At 43.7% G+C, this 23803-nt stretch overlaps 2 protein-coding genes and 1 non-coding gene across 5 annotated transcripts in view; all 3 read right to left on the bottom strand.

Moving 5' to 3' along the window:
- Window positions 1-5281: 5281 nt before the first annotated feature.
- LOC106656759 (2-(3-amino-3-carboxypropyl)histidine synthase subunit 1) lies at window positions 5282-7013 on the bottom strand. Its single transcript, XM_014377897.2, has 4 exons — window positions 6553-7013; window positions 6176-6483; window positions 5718-6101; window positions 5282-5637 (listed from the first exon to the last, which is right to left on the bottom strand). Exons 1-4 carry the CDS (start codon window positions 6851-6853, stop codon window positions 5386-5388), a joined length of 1245 nt encoding a protein of 414 aa, XP_014233383.1. The 5' UTR covers window positions 6854-7013; the 3' UTR covers window positions 5282-5385.
- Window positions 7014-8273: 1260 nt separating this feature from the next.
- On the bottom strand, window positions 8274-8345 carry Trnaq-uug. Its single transcript has one exon. It is a non-coding gene; the product is annotated as a tRNA-Gln (tRNA).
- Window positions 8346-8864: 519 nt separating this feature from the next.
- The window catches only part of LOC106656772 (ADP-ribosylation factor-like protein 4C), a 30250-nt gene continuing 15311 nt past the window's right edge, over window positions 8865-23803 (bottom strand). For all 3 annotated transcript variants that reach the window (XM_014377921.2, XM_014377920.2, XM_014377922.2), the window contains exons 2-5: window positions 15457-15804; window positions 14771-14999; window positions 13231-13446; window positions 8865-12194 (exon numbers count right to left, since the gene is read on the bottom strand). In XM_014377921.2, coding sequence (XP_014233407.1) covers window positions 11998-12194; window positions 13231-13446; window positions 14771-14984 — 627 coding nt within the window. In that variant the 5' untranslated portion in view covers window positions 14985-14999; window positions 15457-15804 and the 3' untranslated portion in view covers window positions 8865-11997. The remainder of the gene's footprint in view (window positions 12195-13230; window positions 13447-14770; window positions 15000-15456; window positions 15805-23803) is intronic.

Below are 23803 nucleotides of genomic sequence, written 5' to 3'. Positions count from 1 at the left end.
TCTCTCTCTGCGTATACGCGTGTGCGAGGCGAGCGACGATGGCAACGGCAGCAGTTATAGTCGCAGGCGCAAGTGTAGCTACTCTGATCCTCTTCTCTCTCTCTCGCTCTCCCTCCGCCCGCCGATGTGCGTGTGCGTATCGGCGCGTGTCGAATACACATTCGCACGGCGAGAGCGACTACTCGGCGCCTGCCCCGTGTGACGCGTCGCCGGCACATCGCTGTATACATAGCTGGTCATATAGGTACACTGCGTACAAGCGACATACGCTACGTGTGTCCGCAAGTCGCGTAGGGCGGCTGTCCCCCCTGCCTCCTCCATTGATCCTGCCACCTCGGCACCTCGTGGCCCGTGGACTATACGTTATGCCTGCGACTGCCTCGCTGCGTTCTCGTTCTCCGAGGGACGCAGCAGTCCAACCCCTCCCAAAGGCTCCGCATATATACGCGGCTGACTTTTTTCCCTTTTTTTATGCGCCGCTGATTGACGGCGATTATTCGTTCGTCGCGTCCGTGCGCGCAGCCGATTGATGATTCTCCGACAAAGAGAGAAAGAGAGAGAGAGAAACGAAAAAGAAAGAAGGAAAAAAGGGGCGACGAATCGACTCGCTTTTCCTCCCTCGAGGTATTTACAGCTATTTATAGGCGCGCGCGCCTATGCTTTATGTGCTATTCGACTTGCGACTTGGCCACCATCATCCCCGAGTGCTGCTGCGTGCGGGGATGTGTGTTTGCTCAGCGAACCCAGATTTATAACACTTAAAATCCGTTCCGCAGCGCGTGTGCAAATGCCCGCGAGCTAGGTCCGCAAACGTTATTCGCTATCGCCGAGCAAACTGAATTCATCATCGGCACTTTTGGCGCGCGCAACTAGATTATTTGACTAATCGCGCTATCTAGTCGAGAGTTTCGTTTATCTTATGCGGCCGATCGCGAGTGCTGCTGCGTTACGCACGCACCCATGCCCGCGGCTTTTTAAGTAGAAAACTCACGGCTATGGCCAGACGCGACTGACGGCCACTGCACTAGTGTGCTATCTGTACACGTTCTCGAAATAGCCAACTAATCCGAGCCTATTAGTTTCAGCTCGGCCACGCACATTTATGTTTATATACTTTAACGCGTATATAATGTATAAGCCAATTGGAAAAGCTCGACGCAAATATATACTCCCATGTACACGGGAGGACTGAGGCAATTTTTCAGCGATTTACGCGCCAGTCGTGACCCACTATAGTCGGCGTGCTGTATACAACTTGCAGGCGCGCTTACATTTGAAACTCTGTCATTAGCCGAGCCGAGGAAGAAAAACGAGAGCTTGAAATCCGACGTTTTTCTCCGTCCCCCCCTCGGCCCCCCGACGCGGGCTGCAGCGCATTCTATATCCTATACGTAAAGCGTGTATATAGACATGTAGAAACGTAATACTCGGACGCGCGCGGCGTTTGCGACTCGTTACGGAATTGGCTGCGCTTCCGTTCGAAAGAGATGCGCAGCCAATCGCGACGAAAGAATCGTCCGACTGAAAAAGATCAGCTATATTAGCTGCGAAATCAAGCACGAAGCGTACCTTTAGAAACGTATGCGCGTCCCGATCGCGAGATGGATGCCGTGGTATATATTACAGCCGTTGCATCGACGATATTCGAATAGAGAAAGAGAGAGAGAGAGAGAGTCGAGCTCGAAATTATCTCCAACTGCCGTACGCGCGTTATTTTGCTGAAATTTTCAATAGTCGATGGGCGAGCTTGTGTACTCTGGATAATTATTCGCCTCGTATATGGCTCATCTATAATCCATGTCGTCTGTCGTTACGTATTGTATGGCGCGGGCAACATACATATATACAGCTGCGTTCGTATGGAGCAGCGACCTCGACCTCGGTCTCTCGTGCGCGCAGCGCTCGAATATCCGCACGCGACCGATATACAACGCGAATGATCGTCAACGCAAGGAACTTTGCCGGCCTCGAGAGCGGATAGCAGCTATATTAGTGGTAGTCCTCGGGCTCGGGATATGTATATCGGCTCGCATAGGCGCGCACGCGCGTTAATCTTTTAGACAAACCAATTTGTAGCAGCAGACGCTCGTTGTCGAGGCTTTGTATTAATTCGCTGCAACTGCGCTGCTGCTTATTGGATTTTTATCGGAAAATCAAACACGAGCTGACAATTAGCTTCCGGCGATCGCCTACCCAATTCGAGCCTCGACCTTTTATTCTTTTAGCCACTCGACAATTGCGACAAATTTTTAGCATAATTCATTTTAATAATCGAATAAAGTCAAGAGAGAGAGAGAGAGAGAGTTGAGTCGAGTTGACCAGCTGCGCCAGCTCTCGAGAATGGAATCCCAGGAGTAATAATGCCTTTTTTCTCCCATCGGCAAGAGAGAAAGAGCTAGCTTATCATCATCTCGAGCGTGTAATAGGCTACCTTATGGGGATGAAGCGAGCGAGCGAGAGAGGAAAATAGCTCGGGGAAAAAAGCCAATAAAGTGAGTCTCTCTCTCTCTTTCGAGCTGCTGCTGTACACAATACAATATGTGGGTGCGCTACAAGAAAGATCCAGATTGACTGGCTGCGTGCACCGTGTTGTATCACATATACACATCGTGAGCTACCGCAAGCTCGCGAGAAGGCTTCAATTTCTATATGTATAAAAACAAAAGGAGGACCTTAACGCCGTTGCTGCTGCTTCTGGCACGATTTACCTTTTATTTTACAACTTTTCTTTTCTCATACCCCTGTAGCTGCATTTGTTTTTTCGATCAAGCGAATTTCAGGGATAAGCTTGTAAAATTTCGAATGTTACATTCATGAGCTTGCATAATTTATATTATAAACTACATTTCATAATTCCAGCGAATGAAATGCACGTCATACCTTTTTCAAAGTTGCGACGCTAATGAATGTTTTTTACGAGTTTCTGCACGTGTATATGAGCAACAACAAAAATTCGATACATACTTTTACTCATATATGTTTTTATGTACTTGTTTTTTTCATAAAAATCATAAAAAAGTGTAACGAACAACATGGTCGATGCAACGAATTGAATGTATTGTGCGATGTATACTATAATCCGAATACGGCGTTAGATTGCCTTACGCACAGAGAGTCTGTTTATATGTATATTCCGGGTTATTGATTTCTTTTTGCTGCGCACACACCGGTGAGGACGTATAGAAAATGTCAATTAAATATTCAACGTTCGGCAAAAATATGCACTTTGAGAAAATGCAACGCATCGCAATCCACTCTTGTTCCATGTAATCCGCGCATGAGACGCGCGTTGCCGCGCGGGACAATCCGATTTTTCTTCGATAATATACTTGGACAATATTAAGCGGAAAAAGCCCGCAAGTTTGCCGGGACGAGCTTTATAGTCATGCCTTCATAATCGATGCAGTGATAACGACATTATCGAGCGTGTCTCATAACGATTAACGAGCGGGGCCAACAGCGCAGAAACTTCGATTATCGCCGCAGTATGTACGCCCCTACACAAGTACCAGCTCGCTCGCGCGCGCCGTAAGTAGCTGCCTTACATTCGCTAATACGCACCAGCCTCCGCAAAGGAAGAGAGAGAGAGAGAGGAAAATTTGCTTAGCCGAGCGTCTCCTCGTTTATCGATAAATCCGTCAACGTCACGAACAATAAAACGTCGCATTCGTCCTTTCTTCGTTCTTTTTTTTCACTTTATTTTTTCCACTTTTTTTTCTCTGCTCTGCACAAGCCCGCAGCGGCTCCGGACAAAGATGAAGTTGCAGCCGTAGACTGCCGCACGTATTATATGTATAAGGTACTTGGGCTCGAGCTTTCGCCGCGATATGAAAACGAATAAATTCCCAGCTCTGGGGGCGCGCAACAGCTGCGGATGTGCGCGCTCGCGATGTGTATCACAATTGCGTCCTCGACGACAACAAAAAAGAGGGAAATGAAAAAAAAATGTGCCAGGCTAGAAAGAGAAAGAGAGAGAGAGAGAGAGAGAACCGGTTGTTATTAAAAAAAAAAGGAAGCGAGCGAGCGAGAGAGAGAGAGAGAGAGAGAGAGAGATCAGCTGGTGGTTGTAGATTTGAAAATAAGTGATTATACCCTACAGGTGGGCGTTGCGTAAGCAAACCGAATAGAGCTTCGCGCGACATCGCTGGCAGTGGCGGCGGCGACGGGGACGGAGGCCGTGACGTAAGCCACATCCCCAAAGCCACCCACGCTGATAATACAGCGGGACGTTTGCGCGCATATGTACTAACGCACACATCTTAGGTACGGCGCGACTGAGGTCGTTTCACTCCCAATAATGTATTTATACGTCTCTCAGCTGCTCCCGCTCTCTCCTGCTCCTGTACTGTACGTATGTGCCGCCTTCCACTCGCCTCTATGTAACTTGACAATTGAGAAATGGCTTCGAGACTGTATACACCATAATAGATATATAAGCAAAGTACGCGCGCGCAACGAGTAGAGAAAAGCTCCGAGCTTTTTTCCTAATTTTCATTTTAATCGAGGCTCTCCTTCGCTTTGCCTGGCGAAACGGGAAAAAATGTCAACGCGACGAAAAAAATAAACGCCGAGATAAACGGAAATCGAAGTTGACGCTTCGATGAGTAAAGTGGGTCAACGCGCTCTGCGATAATCGCCGAGTCGTCCGTGCTTGGAGCAATAGCTGCTACTGCACTGCCACACTCACGGGGCGGCTCTTCGTGCACTTCTCTTCGTAACTTTCGTAATCAAGTGTTCAGCGACCGACGCGTATACATAAATAGGGAGCAAAACTTGTACGCTCCAGACTGTCCACTGGTATCTCGACAAGTAATATACCATGTATAAGTTATGATGTGCGCGCTGATGGCCACATAAAGCTCGACCTCTCGCTCCCTCTCTTGGGGTCACTTTCTCGTAACTTTTATCTCTGTACATTCATGCATATATGTACTGAGAACATTAAGTGTATATATGTAAAAAAAAACCAAGAACTTGTATAACAGTATCACGTATTTTCTAACGACCCTGATGATGAGAGATTCGACATTTTTCCTGCACTCGGATTTATATTACGTAGCTAAAAAAACGACGTTTTTCATACCTTTCAATTGCATTCAATGAGTCTGCTTAGATTAAGATGATGGCTTCTTGCGTAATAGCGGAGCTTGTCGCGTTTTTAATCCTCCTATTATGTGCGCAAATTTGTCATTTAAATCTTTATTTCAAGAAATAAAAGCTTTCACAGCCAATAAAGACTTTCCTTTGCTTCATTCAACAATGATTTCAACCACTAATTGTCTTGCTTAACAAAAAATACAATTTATTCTTCTTAATACTAATATATGATACAATTTATTTTTATTTACAATAAAAACAAGGGCTAAAAATCAATTTGGTGTTTTATTAAACCACCAAATCTTTCGTTTTGGTTTCCATGCATTTGCCACAACAACTGCTACCAGACTTGTTTTCGCAGTCACTAGGCTTGTGATTTGGTGTCCATGGACCCAAACTGTTTGCAGCATAATAGTCCATAGGATAAGGCTTCTTATCTTCCATTTCAGTCATTGACAAAGCTACAGCAGCTTCATATGGTGTGAGAAGTGGTTTATCAAATTGCGTTCCCCAATCAATGCTTAATCTTGGACAAGCAACCTATAAATAGTTATTTTTAAATTAAGAAAAATAAAACTTAAAATTTAATAGAAAAATAAATTCCAAATTTATAAACTCACTTGAATAAATGCATCTATACCAGTCATAAGTTTTAGTTTTTGAGGATAAATTTCTGGTGATAAAATTTTTACATAATTTTTGTTCAAAGATTTTAATTTTTCCTCTATTCTGTAGGAAACACTTTGGCTTCCTTGGCGTCCCAATGTTCCAAGAATAAGTCCAAATACTTTTGCATTTTTGGCTTTTTCAATAGCCTCTTTTCGATTCTGTTTCATTAGTTCAAAATCATACTTTTCTATTGTCATTTTTTTTTCATAAGGATCATAGCGATAAGCAGGCAAATGTGGATTAGCGATCATTGCTGCCTCCATATGAAACCTACCATCACCCAGATATACCAATATGTCAACATCATTCATTGTTGGAGCTGTACAACCTAAAATCTAATAAAAATAAAAGTATTTTAAATATGTTTTATTTTATTTTAATTTATAATTTCAATTTCATTTATTTGTACCTCTCCACGACTCAAAGGTTTGCTTTGAGGAATTGTGATGGTATAACCATTCTTTCTCAATTCTGTGGCGACAACTTGAAGTGTACCAGCAAATTGAATTGTACAAACCATGCCTAATCTAGTTGTTACTGGAAAGTTTAATTTAATTGTTTCTATACAATGTACAGTGTCAATTTTTATTTCAACAAATATGTACAGCATTTTGATCCCTTTGGTTCTGTCAATTGGTATTAAACATGAATGACCGTAATGAATCAAAAAATCAACACCAATTGCCTTTGCAGTATAGTCATCTACGCAACAAGCACCTAAAGATCATTTTAATTAATAAAGTTTTTATGACTTTATTTGGCTAGTTTTTTTTTTAATTTACTCACCATAAGTAACGTCTCCCATAATAACAGTGTTAGCTTCTGTGAATGATTGAATAATGTCACATATTGTAGGTGCATATACCAGTAAACCTTCTGGCATTTGTAATGCCACACGTTTTGCTTTGGCTTCCCTGATTCGCCATATAGTTTTAGGAATTTCAAAATTATAATTTGAAGGTAAAACTGAGATAGCCTCGATCAGTATTGGATCTTCTGAAATCTCCGGTGGAACTTTATTTCTCGTGAGTTTGCCAATTTTTCTTGTAGGATTCGCCTTGATCACAACTGCATTTTCTTCTTCCATGATGATTTACCCAAGTATAAAAACAAAATGAAAATTTAAGATAAACAAAACAAAACAAGCACTTGTGAATGAAACTCAATGAGTTATTTTGGTTATGTTATGTTCTGCTTCTTATAAAATCAAAAACGCAACAGCCATCATGATTCATGATGCATTTAGTGTCGTCTGCTAGATTGACACATGCGCGTCAAGAATTAAATTTTGTTTCTTCATTTCAAGTGTTTGAATTGCACTTTACGCGGACTTATCCTTATTTTGAGGAATAAAGGTAGAAATAAAAACTTCAAAAAAAATTAGGGAATTTTTAAAAGTATAAACATTTACAGCTCGAATAGATGAAAAAACGGGCGTAAAAAACGAAAAACAGTTTAAATTGGCAAGTTGCATATTTTTGAGCAATTTGCGCCTTTTACACGTTGCAGAATAGTATGACTTGCTTGTTTAAAATTTATTTTTCGAGATTTTTTAAAATTTATAAAAATTGAAATCTTAACGAGTTGTATTTTTTCGGTCAAGACGTTTATGATTATTCGATTCTCTGTAAAATCGCATAGCATAAAAATTGTATTTCTGTTGGTATTATTTTAACGTCACTCACATATCCTCAAGTTAGCTTTTTCCGAAATTTGTGGTTATTAATAATATTATTTAAAAATTTTCAATCTCAGTTAATAGTAATTTTAGGGAAAAAAAGTGCTGGATATCTTTTTACTGGGAATTTATGACCAAACTTTCAGACAAAAAATACTCTAAAACAGTCGAGCACTTTATTAGCGTACTGCCATACAGAGAAACATAAAAGTTGAAATTGAATGAAGTTCGATCCGAATTTTCATCAGCACACAATTTATAAAGCTTCTTAACAATGTTAACTAAAGTTTCCTAAATTTTGTTATAAGCCTTCGAGACTCATTGCCACAATAAATATGAGAGTATCCTAAAAGTTGGGGAAAAAGGCTAAAAAATAAAAATTGATACAAAAATCAACTTAGTAAACTGTTATTAACTAGTTATTAACTTTACAATATCATTTATTCAAATATTACCTTTCATAAAGGTGATTTCTACTAGAAAAATTACAATTAAAAACTGCAAATGACTTAGTCTAGAATGTTTAAAATTGTTCTTCTCTTTATTGAAATGTAACTTTTGTAAATGAAATTGCTCTTCCTATTCATTCCAAAATTAGTGCGTTGGTCCTTCGTGTTATGTTATGTTTTTTATAGACAGATTGTTATTGGGTCTCTTAACATGTTGCTATATAGTTATTATATTTTGCTTAATGTCCTATACATTTATTTGCAGCCTTTACATCTTTCCTAAAAAAAATGATTTGACTGCATTTTTTAAAATTATTTTACAAAAATGTTGTATAAATAGTTCGTCATCAACTTATCAAATTACAAATTGTCAAAAAAATAGGTCCCACCGAGATTTGAACTCGGATCGCTGGATTCAAAGTCCAGAGTGCTAACCATTACACCATGGGACCATGGAATCGATTGTACTACAGGAAGTTTATAGATTTCAATTTGTTGAAATATGAATATTTTGCAGCAATTCAAAACAAATAATTTTACTTACCTACTTCGAAAGTAATAATGTAAGAATTCTTGAGTCAGTAAATCATCAATTTGACGATCAACTGTGAGCTGCGAACGTGCATCATGTGCTGCCCCCACGATTACGATGATACCCGTTTAAACTGACATAACGGTTATCGGTAAAGTAAGTATTTCAAGCAAAGCCACTTGTGTATGCTCACATCTTCAACTGCTTTTAAATACTCTTGAATTGACTTTTATTTGTGGATTTCGATCAAAATGGACCAAGCCGCATAGCGGTAAGAGTAATAAACGAATTTCGTCACTCGACAGCAGTAACCGAATACATAATTGGTCGAAACTAAATTTGATGAGCTTTATCAATTACTGCATTTACGCATGAACAATAACTTAACAGAGTCAAGGGAATGTGCAAATGATTAAATAGCGCATTTAGAAAGTAATAATGATTTAATAATGATATATGTATAAGATAATAGCATCATTACAGTATTACAATGATTACACATGTGCGTGCGTTTATACAAATAATATTTGTGTCTGCGCAAGGTGTACAACATAATTGTTGCATGTATCAATGTGTGTTTGATTGTTTTCATATAGTGTGCACGAGCAATTGTGATTCACTCTTTATTCTTCATCATCTTTTTAATCTTGTTCAACATCTTTTTATATAATTTACAGTTCTTATCCTTATCTCACGTCGATCGAGAAATTGCTATATTTTTTTTACAATAAAAAAGCATTTTGGCTGCCTGCTCTGACTTCTTAGCAAACAGTTATTTTAAATCGATCAAGCCGAGCTAAGCACAATGATATTCTATAAATTTCGTCTTAAAATCGTTTATCGTTGTGTATAGATGCGACATTTCAAACTCCTTCATTAGAACCGTACCTTTTACCACACACAAGTATATATATCATCATCAGTTGTATTCGATGCCAAGTAATCAAAGACCAAATTTTTACTGACTTACTTGCGCCACCTAAGATAAAAACCAACTTTGTTGAAGTTTCTGATTGACTGCAGACTAGAAAAATTTATGTGCGATACATTGTAATTCGTCAGATTTAAAAAGTACACCGTATGAATTGTCTAAAAAGTTCTGATTAAAAAAGCTAAAAGTCGCTTGCTTTCATAATAGTTTCGACGGATTTCAAGCACAGGATATTTTAATGCAATATATCTTTGACAAAAAGCGTTACAATACATATATTCATTATCAAGTCAAACGTTGATGCTCCGTCAAGGATTTCGCATATTACAATAGTTAATTATACACAATGACATTTAATCGAGGAACATCTACAATTTGTGGATAATTACGTCGATTGCTGAATCGACGCTTTCGGCCATTACAGCAATGAGTTATCAAAATTCATTATAAATCCAATATGTCCTTTCGATTTGAATGATTCACGCTGTTAGGCTGACTTACGTGATTCTTAAAAATTGTCTTATAAAAAAATGACTCTATCCTTATTTGTCAAGTCTTTAAAGCAATTTTACTTCCATTCGTATTAGATATTGATAGTAATTATTTCAAGATAAAGTCGCTTTAAAATCTAAAATTTCTATTTACATCATTCATGTATGTATACTTAAATAAAATTTGAAATTGAACGAGTTCAATTTCATGCATTCTCTCATATCATTTTTTTACAATAAAATGTCGAAACACATCAACAAGGACGATAAAACACAACAAGGGCAAGTACAGGATACACTATATTTCGTTAATTTCTCGTAAGCATAATCTATCTGTATCGTATTTATAATTATTTATATTGATTAGGCAATTATCAAGTAAATATATTTATATATTCGTATATTCATTATGTATACGGGTCATGAGTGCAAAACGGGATGTGCACTTTTTACGATAAAATTTAGAATGACTCTCGAGGAGTGCATATAATTGATATATGCGACATCGAGGTGCAAAACAAACAACAACGGTTTTTTTTTGTTTTCAAAGATACTCTTTGTTATATAATTATTTCATATAATTTCGTTTAACGTTTTCATGTCAAAATTTGGTATTTACCAGATACGAAATGGAATGGAGATTAAGATGCATCTATTTTTCGGCGATTCGTTATTTTATCTATACCATGTTTACCGCGAAACTTATTACAGGCACGTATCCTTGCGTTCTTAATCAGATTGTTAATCGTCCTTTTCATTTCGTCTGCTTGTTACCGGAAATTTTCAATTTGACAAGTTTATTTATTGGATTTGTACGATTTCTTTTATTAAATAGCCCATACAGCTATAGGCAAAAGGTAATTCAACATTGGTCATATTTCACCAAGGTTTGACTTTTATTTTGTATCGGAGAAATGTATTACAAACATTTATATTTCTTATAACAGGTAAAAAAAAGTGTTTATTATTTTCTAAAACTATGCGTCTTTGACTTCAATAAGCATAATACATGAAATGTGCAACAAATAATGCTGACAATGGTAATAGATAAACAATACGCACGTAAAGCGATAAAATACATAGTGAACGATCTTTTGATGATCGACTAGCATTCGACCACTGCTTCCCTTCAATACTAAGTTTTTCAAAACTTCAGTCGTCTTGTATCATGAAATATACTTTTTGTTACAAAATCAATATTGGTAAACTGTTGCGATCTCATAAATACAAACACCTACTTACTAAATCAACTACAATAAATACTATTTTAAGTGTAAAAAAATTTTAAAACTTATAAACAAAGCGCTTCTTCCTCGCACGAAAGATACTCGCGCACACACATACAGGCACTCCCACGAATACTAAGCTAAAAGTAAACAAAAAGAAGAAACGCATGACATTATAAAACAAAGTTGAATCAACTAACGATAACAAATAAAAAAATTAAACACACATAGTTGAAGTTCAGACCTTATTGTCGTCAGTATTCTCGCATAGAACGCTTAAGAATTTTCCGCTATAACGACCTCAAAGCACGAACTAAAAATACTTTTGTGAGCGTCTTCCATGGCGTGTGCGTTTCGCTTTATCGTGTAAAAAAAAAAGAAAAAAAAAGGAAGTGAGAAATAACGCAAAATCATATCATTGTATTTTATGAATGTACAGACTAGAATGGAGAAAAAGCTTGTTTTTCTCTTCATTTGAAAATGAAAAAAAAATTACAAATGAAAAAAATGCAGCTTGAGCAACGCGAATAAAACAGCCTCATCTGCAGCGGTACGGAACTTTCTCGTAAATCGCAAGAGAAAGATGATAACGAGTTTTGAATTCTGCCAAGACACGACGCAGGTTTGTTGACGCGGACCGCCTGGACATTTTTATGCCCGCTCGCTTACGTTATGCAGGCGCGCGGCACAAACGAAATCGTATTCTCTCTCTTTCTCCGCCTCTCTCTCTCATCGGTGCAGATGCAGGCGATGCTGCGATGCCAGGTGATTGACGCAGCCGTAGTCGTGTCCCTCGTCGTCGTCCTCGTCGTCGTCGTCGGGACCGACGAGGGCCGTGGCGGCCTTGAAACGGTCGGGCTCCGCGGCCGCCGCGGTGCAATGTCAGAAGACGCAGGCACAGTCGCCGCTGATCGGACGAGCTAGCTACCTCGCTCGGCGCTTGTTCAGCTTGGCTAATTTTCTCCGCTTGATTATGAGCTGGTAGAGGCTGTCGAGGCCCTCGTGGAGGCCTTCGCCCGTGATCGCGCAGGCCGGCTGCACCTTGATGCACGAGCTGCCCGGCTGTATGCCCAGCTCCAGCACGCCCAGTTGCTTCTCCAGTTCTTCGACTTCTTTGGCACCTGAGAAAGTCAAGAGAGATTTTTTTAATCGTCGTTGTACATGGGCGCATTACGGTTGACGAGCGCGAAGGAAAGGGCACTGGCGTCGAGTCGATCAATCCTGCGCAGCTTCCAAGGCAAACTTCCGGCGCGTTAGCGGTGCTTTAATAGCTTTCGACTTGTATGGAATTGCGCGTCGCCGGCGATTCACGCGGCGGACTGGTCGAGCCAAATGTCGGTCAGTCCGACTCGAAAGATATAGACTCGCTGCTGCCTCGAACAAAAAAGCTAAACGATTTACGGAAATTGGCGTTTAGCTCTGGCGGCGGCTAAGCGTGACTTTTTGCGTTCGCGCGCGGATTCTAAAAAACGAGGTAGACGCGCGTGGGATAATTAGACGCCAGCGCCGAAGCCCGGGCACTGCAGACGGCGGCAGCTGCAGTGTGAAAAATTGCTGCCGAGATCGAAGTTTTCGTGGGCGTCTCGAGCGGCGGAGCAAACGAGAGAAGGAGCAAAAGACCGCAAATAAATATATCAAACTTTCACTTTAAGCTTTACATGCAGGTTCAAGCTCCCGAAAACGTCGAGTTGTGCTCCCCTCGTGCGCAGCGCATAAGCAGGAAAAATTTGTACTCGCGTGTGACCGTAAAGACTCGCACACGATAAACGATTACAATAAGAAAACAAGGTGATCATGTGCATTGTACAAGGTAGCGAAAAGCGACGACGCTTTCATCGCGACACAGCAACGAGTTGCGTTACATGTATATATAAGTATTTTGGCGCGTTGCAATCAGATTCCGCAGGAAATTTCGAGTCGCGCGCGAACTCGTATACTTTCACCGCTGCTCTGGCTGTGCAGCCCGACTGGCGAGTGCACATCGCGATCTCGCGAGGCATATAATATGCACGCGAGCGCCGCAACGCGCGCAGCTGGAGGACAATCGCGCGCAGGACTTTCCGCCGCAGGTGTCTATTATACGTACGTATACGCGGCTATTGTATCGATCGCTGCACGAGCGCCTATTATTGCACGTTATATCGTACAGCTACCAACCTGGTAGATCCTGTTTGTTGGCAAGTATGAGTATCGGCACGCCGGCGTTGTCGGGACTCCTGGCCGTGCGCGTCAGCTCCATTTTGGCCTCCTCGAGTCGCTCCGTGTCGCACGAGTCCACCACGAAGATTATGCCGTCGGTGCAGCGTGTGTAGGATTTCCACAGGGGCCGCAGCTTCTCTTGACCGCCGACGTCCCAGACCAAAAAGTTGACTCCTGTTGAAAGAAATAAAAAAAATACCATCAGTCGAGGCATCGGGTGATGCGTAAAGTCTATTTTCGTACTGGAAGAGATAACGCGAGTTTTTACAAATGTAAACTCGACGCCGATCTCATAGCTGCATCCGACTTAATACAGATGATCGGTTGCGATCGGCTACGATTACCGATAGTCATCGTACGCGCGGATGGATGGGCCAGCAGCTAGACATGCTCGGAATTATGCATGCCTGCGTCCAGGCTATACATGCAGCCAGCAGCATCTACCTATATATAGCCTCCTCTCTTTCTCTCTCTCTCTCTCTTTCTCTATTTCTACATTGGCCATGAACCGTTATAATACCTGCAGAATCGCGCGAGCTTACACGCGTACAGCCTAGAAATGTGCTTTGGAAGCCATAAACAACGCGTACGTGTCCGCTCGGCGCGAGTTGCCTGTGCCTCGAGGAATGCGCATCTCTCGCGCGTAAATACCATTTTCTGACAAACCTCTTCCATATGATAATGCGCGCGCAAGAGTTGAAAAGTTTCGCGGCGTCCTGCAGAGGAGGCACGGCCAGGCCGGAATTAAAAAAACGCACGAGAGCACCACGCGATCTTTCTCGATGCTAATTTCAATGATAACGTATGAGAAAGCGCGTCTCGACGTGAAAGTTTTTTTTGTCTAATACCGGGAAAAACACACACGGAGCGCTCGGACAATAACTCGCAGGATTTATCGTCGTCGAGTCGGTCCGAGCAGCGCAAGAGCATCGGCAGCGACGCAGCTCGACGAGCGAGCCTCGCCCGTTTCTCGCGCGCGAATCCATATCTCATAAACGCACACTACTCCCGTATTTGTACGATATTACGGATATACGTGTATCTCATTAAAACTGACTCATCGACGTTTAAAGTGGCAATGCTTTCTCACCGTGCCATGACGCGTGTAGTAAGTACGCGCGCGAGTCGAGCGACACGCAGCTGCCATTCCCATGATGTTTTTATTCGATTAGATACAGCGCACTTGTGCACACACATTAAATACACTTTGCTCCGCGCGATACAAGTACATAAAAAGGAGGCAGGCGTTTAATCGGACTTTTCTCGCTCGCGTGCTCTCGATCGCGCGCCGACTGCACTGCTGGACGTTGGCCGTGTCCAGCGAGTGGATCGACGTCTGTCGAAACTCGTCCAAGTTTCAAGGCCCTGCGATCGAGCAGCGCGGGAAAAGCGAAACGAGAGAGAAAAAAGCACACCGCGCATAACGATGAGAGATATAACTCTCGAGCTGCCCAGCCAGCGAGCGAAATACGTCATGGATCGTGGCAAAATCACGTACCTTTGGCTTTTCCAACGGTCCCTCGTACCCTCTCGCAGTTGAAGCCTATCGTGGGCACGGTGTTGATGTACTGATCGAACTTGAGCCTGTAGAGGGCCGTCGTCTTGCCGGCGCTGTCGAGGCCCAGCATGGCCACGTGGAGCGGTGTGCCCGAGGGCAGAGCCTCGAGGAAGCTACCGCCTACGGTGCCGCTTCTGCTCATGCCTGCGCCCATCTTCCTGCAGCGGCGCTGAAACGTCAAAGTTCAGCGGACTTTTATTACGAGCTTCGCCGATCGTCTCGCGGACGAAAAAAACTCGTGATGGATGCGCGACTTTCGCGCGCCGCGGCCAACTGCTTTGAACTGTTGTTTGCCCTTCCGCGTTTGTATTTACAACTTTTCATTAGCGAACCTCGGCTGCACACGACTCGTTATAGTGTACTCGCATTTGTTGGTGTAATAAAGATATGTAAAAGAACGGCATGTGTACGCGGCACAAACATAAATTTGAGAGATTTCAGCTGGAAAATTGAGAATGATATCGCGATTCGCCATTGAACGAGACAGCAACGAGTTCGCGGCTGGATTTTTACTCAAAAAAGCAGCAGCAGCGGTAAATACGTCTGGAAATGCGATACGTACGCCTCAAAAACGAGCTCGCGCCTCGAGTGAGGATCCATATAATATAATGATATATCCGTCTTACCTGTGAACTCGGCGCAGCGGCTCTCGAGCCGCGTAATAATCGAAAATGAGTGGTGTAAATAATAGCTCCGGTTGGCTTCTTCCTCCTCGTTCTCGTCTGGTTGCTGGTCTGGTGCGGGGGCCTCGCGTTTAATATGCGAGAGCTCTTGGTCGTCGTCGTCGTCGTCGCTGCCGATGCACTCGTGGCCGCGTGGGTGTACTTATATAGGCGGTGAAATGGTTTTTTTCTTCTCTCGCTCTCAGCAGTGCGTGGGAAGTAGCGCCGTCGCTTCCTCGTCCATAATACACACCTCTGCCTCTTCCGTAAATATGACTGATGATGCAGCGGCCACTTCTTCTCGTTCGCTTCCTGTAAACAAAACACGAAGTAGAGATTAGACTTTGTGTACACACGTGAATATTCAATATTTTCACTCGAGTCGATCGACTCGAATCTAGGTAAATTCACGTTGTATGGTATTGTCAGCATTTGCTATCGGTCCGAACCTTTGCGAGTGCCTACTGTAGCGAGTTGCGGCCAAGATGGAACAAAAGGAGCCGAGCTCGATTCGCAATCGCATCGCAGCTATAATCGAACCCGTAAGCGGCTTTATGCGGCTAAAGATTGTGGCGTAGTCTCGTTCACATGCAATTTAGCTTTATTTAGCATGGCTCGCTCGCAACGAGGCTCGTTACGAACTTTCTAGCGCAGTCGCGGCAAAGCTCGTCCATTCAAAGATTCCTGCACGCGCCCCCCCGTGAATGTGCATAGACTCGAGATAAATATAATACGTACGTATGTATGTATATAGGTGCTACGCGTGACGATTTATTTTTGCATTGCGCATCTGCGAGCATTGTTGTGGCAATTCAGCGACTCTTGCTCGTACTCTAGGTCGCAAAATCGTACGCCTCCTGCGGCAGCGTAATTGCATAGTCGCGGGTACTCCCCATTGTACTTGACTAATTAGCTCTTTATTCACCTTGCAGCGCGCGCTGCGTATTATAATGTGCATAATTCGTATTTTCGGCCTATATATAACGTGCCGCCGTGCATTTGTGTGTTTGCGCGCGTGCACGCTCCAGTCGTGTGTAGCAGTAAGCCTGGTAATTTTATTCTTTTTCGTTATCAGTCGAGCTGCGAACTCGTTTTCAACGCACAGCGACGGCTGCTTGTAAAGCGGGCCAAATTCGAGTCCGAAGAAAGAGGCATCGTCGTTTTCGACGAAGAAAAGTCATATTTTTTGCCTCCCAGCTATGAGCACGAGAATGAAAGAAAAGCTGCCGAGCGAACGAGCGCGAGTGACTTTTTACAGTTATAGCTACGAAGCGAGCTGCAGCGGGAGCTTACGCGCGGTTACTTGTAATTATTTTACGGCCCGCTAGATGCGAGCGTATCGCGACGAGCTGAAAATTTGAGACGTGACAGGCGAGCGCAGCGCGATTAAATCCGTACATGCAACTCTTGTAATTTTGCGCATTAATTTTTCGTGGCATTTGCCGGGGAAAAAAAAGGCACGTGGCATACGGAGCGATCCGAGTCCGAGGACTGCGACCGGCCGAATAAGTCGTTCGGCGTCGGAATAAAATGGCAAAAATTTTAAGATTTTAAATTCGTCGAGGCGAATAACGTACGAGAGCGCGTCGAAAAAGCAACAGCAGCAGCAGCAGCAACAACAGCAGTGAACGGCGTGTAGGTAGGTACTGGGTCACAATTCACCAACGGCCAAAGAAAACAGGTATACGGAGCGCTCGTGTATACCTATATGTATACGGTATACACACGCTCATAAGCGAGAGATTCATCTCGTTCTCTTTTTTCGCGGCCGCGTTGTCAGCCCGCTTTACCTGCTATACGTGTTGTTGTCTTCTTTTCTTTTTTCTTCACTAACGCTCGCTGTTTCTCTGTCTCTCTCTTTCTGGCACGCTGTGTCTTTTTTCTTCTCCTCTCGTTCTCTTTCTCGTACTCTCGAGCTTTTGGGGCGTCATCTCGTATCGGGCACGCGCGAGTGCACTTTGAATTTTCGATGTTTTTTACACCGTTCCGTTGCTGCGCCGTACGCATCTACATAAAGAAACTCGTCGAAGGCAGCGAGGCGATTCTTTTTCGTCCGACAGAACGAATCTATTGGTCGATCCTTTGCTTTTTGAAAAGCAGCTCGGCTTTTCTTGCCTCGTGGATCGAGCGTAGCTTCGAGGCCCTCGCAGTGCGCGCCGCTACATTATGATCTTTTGCTACGATCGCAAAGCCATACAGATAGAGAGATAAAGCCAGTAGTATATTTAGCCCGTAGCAGCGGTGGTTAATTTTCTCTCTCTGTCCCTCTCTCGCTCCGAGGAGTTACTCCGCTACGGTACACACGGGGCGGCCACTATATACGCTGCAGAGCTAGTGCACCACCCACAACAAGCCGGCGATACACCGAGAGCTCATGCTCTCGAGTGTGAGAAAAAGAGATCTGGTCTACGAGATATAAAAGCTTTATCGAAGCAGACTCTAATGTTGCTTTTCCTGATGGCAAGTATATAGTACAGCTTGCTGTGTAATGTGCGTATGTGTGTATGCGCGCGCGGCTATGCTATGTGTTTGTAGATATGGGTACATTGTCTTTTTTATCCGTTTTTTCACACTGTTGCAGGGCATTGTTCTTTGACTGGCATTAATTGCTGACTAACTTCTCTTTTTTTTCTCCTCCTCGGTGTCAGAAATTCTTTCTCGAATTCAATCAATTTTGATAACGAATACAACGCGCAGCTCACGAGCGCCGAACTCAAATGCGAGGAGGGTAAAAAAAATGAAGGATTAAAAAAAAGAACGAGCAAAAACGGTCACTGGTGCCGGTTTACGGAGTCGAATCCGACTCGAGGCTCGAGTTCGAGAGAAAGAGAATACGACACCACCGCACACGTGCCAACTGTTTTTGCCTCGTCTTGCACAGCAAAGTTAACAGTTCTCTTACTCATTGATCGTCGCGTATATATATACTTATATCATACGTACTTAACGAGTATACAGGCTTGATTTCACTTTATTCCGCGTACAGTCATTGCTCGGCTCCTCCTATTTTTTCCTTCTTCTAACGAAGTTTGCTGTATTTGCAAAAAAAAGCGCAAAAATCCACACACTTTGACGTATTTTTATAAGTTTCGGTAGCAAATGAGTAGCTGTGGCAGCAGCAGCAACGACGAGCCACCGCGCACGCAATCAAGATTAATCAAGGGCAGCATTACACAGCCCATAATCAAAAAAGTCGAAAGGAGCTCTCGAGCTCTCTGTTTACTCCCGCTTATATACTCCTCTCGCATGTGCCTCATAAATTCATTTCATCTCTCATCGTTCTCTCTTTCTCTCTCTCTTTCTTTTTCTCTTTCTCTCTGATGCCTCATTTTTTTCGCTCCTCGCCTCTTGCGGCTGCCGCTGTGCACATCCTAATATTAACGTTGTGGCTGTGTTAAGGCAACCGCCACCGCCGTCGATGCTCGGCTTCGTCCGTACGTATAAAGCCCTGATGTGGGAGCTATTGTGTTTCTTTCTCTCTTTCTCTCTTGCTTCATCCTCGAGAAAGAAGAGAAGAGACGAAGAAAGAGATTTAGCTGCTCGCTCGCTATATACTCGCGATCTTTCCTTTTTTTTGTCAGCGTGGTAGAAGAAAACGAAGGAGACGCAGAAGAAGAAAAAACAGCAGGGGGAGACGATACGACGACACGTTCTCGTTGGAGTAGGGGAGTATTTTTGGCGGGCAAAGCCGACCGAGGCGTTCGTTCATCGTTGTTGCGAATTCTATAGAGGACCAACAAAGAGCTCCTACATAATATAATATTTCTGCCGTTTACGCGTAAATCCATTTTTTCCGTAGCACGGCAAATTGGAGCGTATACCGCGTGGGCATATCTCCGGCCCCGCATTTACCGTGGGCAATTTTCCTGATGCTCGCTCGAGTCTGTGATTCGCGTGTGTCGCATTTCAGCGCACACGTATATTACCGAGCATTAGGCAGTTGCCGCGAACAATGAAGATGTGTGCATTCGGCGGCTCTGGGGGGTGCATTATGTATACCGCAAGGCAAGTGCGCGGAAAGGCGTAATCTCGAGCGATGCAGGGAAACCTTTCAATATGTATAAACATGTTTGCCAGCAGTGAAGTGAGAGAGAGAGAGAGAGTGGATCGTGGAGAGCGGGACAACGACCCTTGCCCTCGTCGTCGTGTTCTTCGTCGTCGTCTCTAAGTCAAGGAAAAATCGTTAGTTTGGCCGCTGAAAAGCGCGAGCAAAGGGCAACGTACTCGAAAGAAACCTCGCGGGGCACATTTACTGCGTGCACACACATGCAGTATACATGCGCGAGACAAGCGTGTATCTCCAACTGAAATAGAGTGCGGGCAAAAGGAGGGAAAAAAAGAGAAGTTGAAAGCGAGCGAGGGAGCTGCTCTCGGCGCGGAGGGCCCTGGCCTACGAATTAAAAAACGTCTCGAAACTTTTTGCCGCTTCGAGCTCCGAGACAGCAGCAGAATCCAGCTATTATTCCGCCTGCACATTTATGCGCTGTGCTTTATTATATCTATATGAGAGTAAAGGCCAACAACTTTTTCTTCCTCGTGCGACGACGATCAATCCCGTCTCGCGCGAGTCGACGCATTTGCATGCGACGCGACTTCTCAAAAATATTATTCCCGCTTAATTAAATGTTGTTGTTTTTTTTCTTATTCTCGAGAGTATCGTCGAGAGGGAGAGAGAGAGAAAAAAAAACACGCCGCGGCTGTATACCTGACGTAGGTAGAGCTCCGCGCGCATAAACAAGACAATACACGATGTGTCACACGTAAGTTGAATTTTCAGAAAGTAAAAAGAAGAGTCACTCGACGGAGCACAAAGTATAATATGCAGCAGCACTGCAACGTCGACGTATATGTATATACGACGACGACGAGGCTTGCCGCGTCAAGAGTCGCAAGCGCGCGCACGAGCAGCGGTACCAAATAGATGCTGTCGTCGCTGCTGCTGCTGCTTGTCTATGACTTGACCTGAAAATGTTCAACAGCCTTAATCGACTCTTTAAGCCTGTCTCTCGAGCTCGCTTTGTACTTTCTTTCCTAATAATGCGCCTCGTCAAACTGAGATTGTTATCGCGAAAAGTCATAAGCAAGCCCGATGCAGCGCGAGAGCGATCCATTATTGTATGCACGTGTCTGTGTGCGCGCCCCTTTACGTACGAGTCGCAAGCATTTAATACGACACACGACTTATAGGGCCGACTCTCTTATCTTCTATAAATAAACAGACGAAAAGATAGAGAAGGAGAGAGAGAGAGAGATGCGCAGCCAATGTTCTCCAGACGACGCTGCTAATCGGCCCAAAACCGGCTCGGAATCGAAAAAAGACTCGAAAGAAATAATTGACGCGAGTCGCGTAAAATTAGACTCTTATAATTCTCGGGGAAAATCTTGGTCTTTTTGTTGCCAAACTTCTCTCGACTCGCTCGAATCGTAAAACTACTCATCAATCTCTTTAAAAATAGAGCCTCGGTTCGCTTTGCGCGCAAAAAATCTGCCTCGGCGCGTATTCGTATCTCACTTACCCGCACGCGCGCGCGCACATACACGTACGCCCGCACTAATACACATTTGCGTATCTTGGACTGCACACATGTGCGCTGTATGCACTGCAGCAGCGCGACACCGTGTCAGCAAACTCACTCTCGGCAAACGTCAGGCATGCATATGCGCATATAATAAGAAGCAAAAAAAGAAAGTAAACATCTGGTCACGTTGCTCGCATTAATCTCTCTTTTACATTATATATATATTTATATATAGCCCGAACGTAGCCCGTATGCAGTCCAGAGTCGTTGCTGCGCTCGGTGTACTCGCAATTATTGCGTGTGACTCTCTGCGGCGCTCGTCAAATAACGTTATATATTTCCAGCGAAAGGTCGAAAAAAGCCGAGCTCGCTCGGCCTCTGCGCTACATCATGGCTTATTGCACGACGAACGTGTATATATAACGTGCGCCGACGACTCTCGAGCGTTGCGGAGCTCGGCAGATCAGAGGGAGCCGAAAATTTGGCCGTTCGCAGCCGTTCTCACAGTCCGCCAGAAGGTCAAAACAAAAGAGACCCGCGCGCGACTTTCTCGCGCGCAATTAACGAGATAAATGTTTATAAGTATACTTCGTGCAAGATGAAACAGGTGAAATTCGCTGCAGCAGCAGCAGCACGAAGCAAAGAGCAAAGAGTTTACGCGAGATATTTTTCAGCCTACATTTGTGCTCGCGTATAGTATGTACAGCGGCGGTAATGGGCGTGCACGCGCGCATATACCTACATATAATATACATCTCTCTCTCGTGCGCAAGCTGCACACAAGCTCCGCGCGCTGCACACATAAATTGATGGATCGTGTGTGGTCAGTCCGAGCAGCTCCGCGAGCGAAGCCCGAGCAGAGAAAATCCCGCGTATCCAAAGGCTCATTTTCTCTCTCTCTCTCTCTCGTCTCGGCTTCGCGTCGTCCGCAGCGAAAATCTTCCCTTTGAAACTTGAGCGTTTAATTAATTTTGCAGCTGGGTATATGTTTCGTGCGCTATCGCAAGACGGCACACGATAGCTGCACGTAAGCGCGCGACGATCGTCGACGTTGATGGCACGTGAAGCGCAATTTATGTGCAGCGCGGCGAATGTAGGGCCTTCGCAGCCCGACCGTTCCAACGTATATAGAGCCTGCGAGTTTTGCGCAATCCAGCCGATAAGAAGTATCGATCCGTGCAAGCTTTTCAACATAGAGCCTACGGCTGTCTTTCCTCCGAAACAGCAGTTGCGCCAGTTAAATTTCAAGCAGCATGAAAAAATTGATCTCCAATTAACATGCAAATGTAAACCATTTTGACATTATACTGTTTGCTTTGCGTAAGGTGGCCTACATCGATTATTTACATAGCGAGTTCACTCGATTAAACGTAACGATAAAAAAATAGTTCATTCTTGCACGAATCGGGCGACACAGCGACGTCGTCGACGTCGTAGTTCGATCGTATAAAAAAGTCGAGCTCTCTCTCGTTCGGCAACAAAAACGTATAGAGTGCGAAAAATTTGGCTCGATCGTGTCCGATTATTATTGTTTCATTATAGTTGGCGCGCTCGTGCCACCGAATAAAGTAGCAGAAACGTCGTTGACCCGAAAATTCGTGACCCAGTTTGTGCACTGGCCAGTGCGACATGTATACGCATTTTGACAAGTGCTGCGCCGCCAGCCAGCCAGCCCAGACTCGAAGGGAGAGCTAGATAGCAAGTGGTACAAAGCGGCGGCCGGTTACATCATTTAAACTTTCAAAGCACAACATAGGTATGCAGTAGAGGCAGCAGCTTTTGTGTCGCTCGCTCCTCTCTCGGAGCAGTCATGCACGTATACGGTTCGTTGTGCAGAATTTTCTCAGCTGTCAAAGCGCTGATGGGCCTTTGCGTCGATGTTTTATCGAGCGCTTCTAGAGAGAGAGAACTGAGCAGAGATCTGCTCGATCGCTCGAGTCTCTCGAGTAAAAATCAAGAAGACAATGGAAATTCGAGCGAGCTGGTACGCGGCATACATGCCCGCAGCAGCCTAATGCGCGCCAATGCAAGTGCTATTGTGGCTGGCTCGCGCGCACAAGTACAGAGCTCGAGACTCGAGATAAATGCATTGCGCAAGTGCAGTTCGCAGGTGTACTTGCAGGACTCGTCGGTGAAACAGAGTCGGGCTCGCATAAAAGAAGAATGGACGTAAAATACTTGGTCGATGGCGGCGACGATCGAGTCGAAACTCGAAATGTATTATATTTGTCCGCGAAGTTGTGCGTCAAACTCTCTGCCATTGCGGAGCCTATATAAGTTACGTATAGTAGGGGAAAGCGGGGCACGTAGACGCACCTAACTAAAATGCTCAATATAAAGTTTGTAATAAGAATAAATGAAAATTTAAACAGACCAATATCAAGATGAGAAGTCAATGAATACAATGCAATAGTCAAAAGTCATAATTTTTGCATATTAATTAAATGACAACCAAAATAAAGGAAGCGTTGAAATCAGTGCTTCTTGCCCCAGCGTGGGTAAGAGTAACTGGGGTGCGGGGCAAGAAGAGCGCACTAGAGAAGTAGGTTGCTCATGCTTGATACTGTCTGCGCGCACATTGTTAATAGACGTAATTTGTTTATGAACTGAAAAATTATGAAAAAAGTTGAATACATAAACATGTAAGTGTAACTTTTTAGCTATGATTCAAATTTTTACAACACAAAATCTCTAAAATATTCAAAAAATTTTTTATTCGAAAAAAATCGAGTTTAGAGGATAATCCTCGAAATTTTCTGAAAATTAGATTTTCCGTAATTTCGGGAAATAAA

This window comes from Trichogramma pretiosum, unplaced genomic scaffold (genome assembly GCF_000599845.2).
Source record: "Trichogramma pretiosum strain Unisexual culture from Peru unplaced genomic scaffold, Tpre_2.0 scaffold123, whole genome shotgun sequence".
In the NCBI taxonomy this organism is placed as follows: domain Eukaryota; kingdom Metazoa; phylum Arthropoda; class Insecta; order Hymenoptera; family Trichogrammatidae; genus Trichogramma; species Trichogramma pretiosum.
Note: the sequence above shows the minus strand (reverse complement) of the source record. Positions and strands in the feature narration are given on the sequence as shown.

Excerpts from the sequence above, each read along its gene's own strand:
- LOC106656759 (XM_014377897.2), bottom strand. The coding sequence starts at position 6,853 with ATGGAAGAAGAAAATGCAGTTGTGATCAAGGCGAATCCTACAAGAAAA. Across the intron at positions 6,102-6,175 it reads AACCTTTGAGTCGTGGAGAG|ATTTTAGGTTGTACAGCTCC; the intron begins GTACAAATAAAT and ends TATTTTTATTAG. Across the intron at positions 5,638-5,717 it reads GTATAGATGCATTTATTCAA|GTTGCTTGTCCAAGATTAAG; the intron begins GTGAGTTTATAA and ends AACTATTTATAG.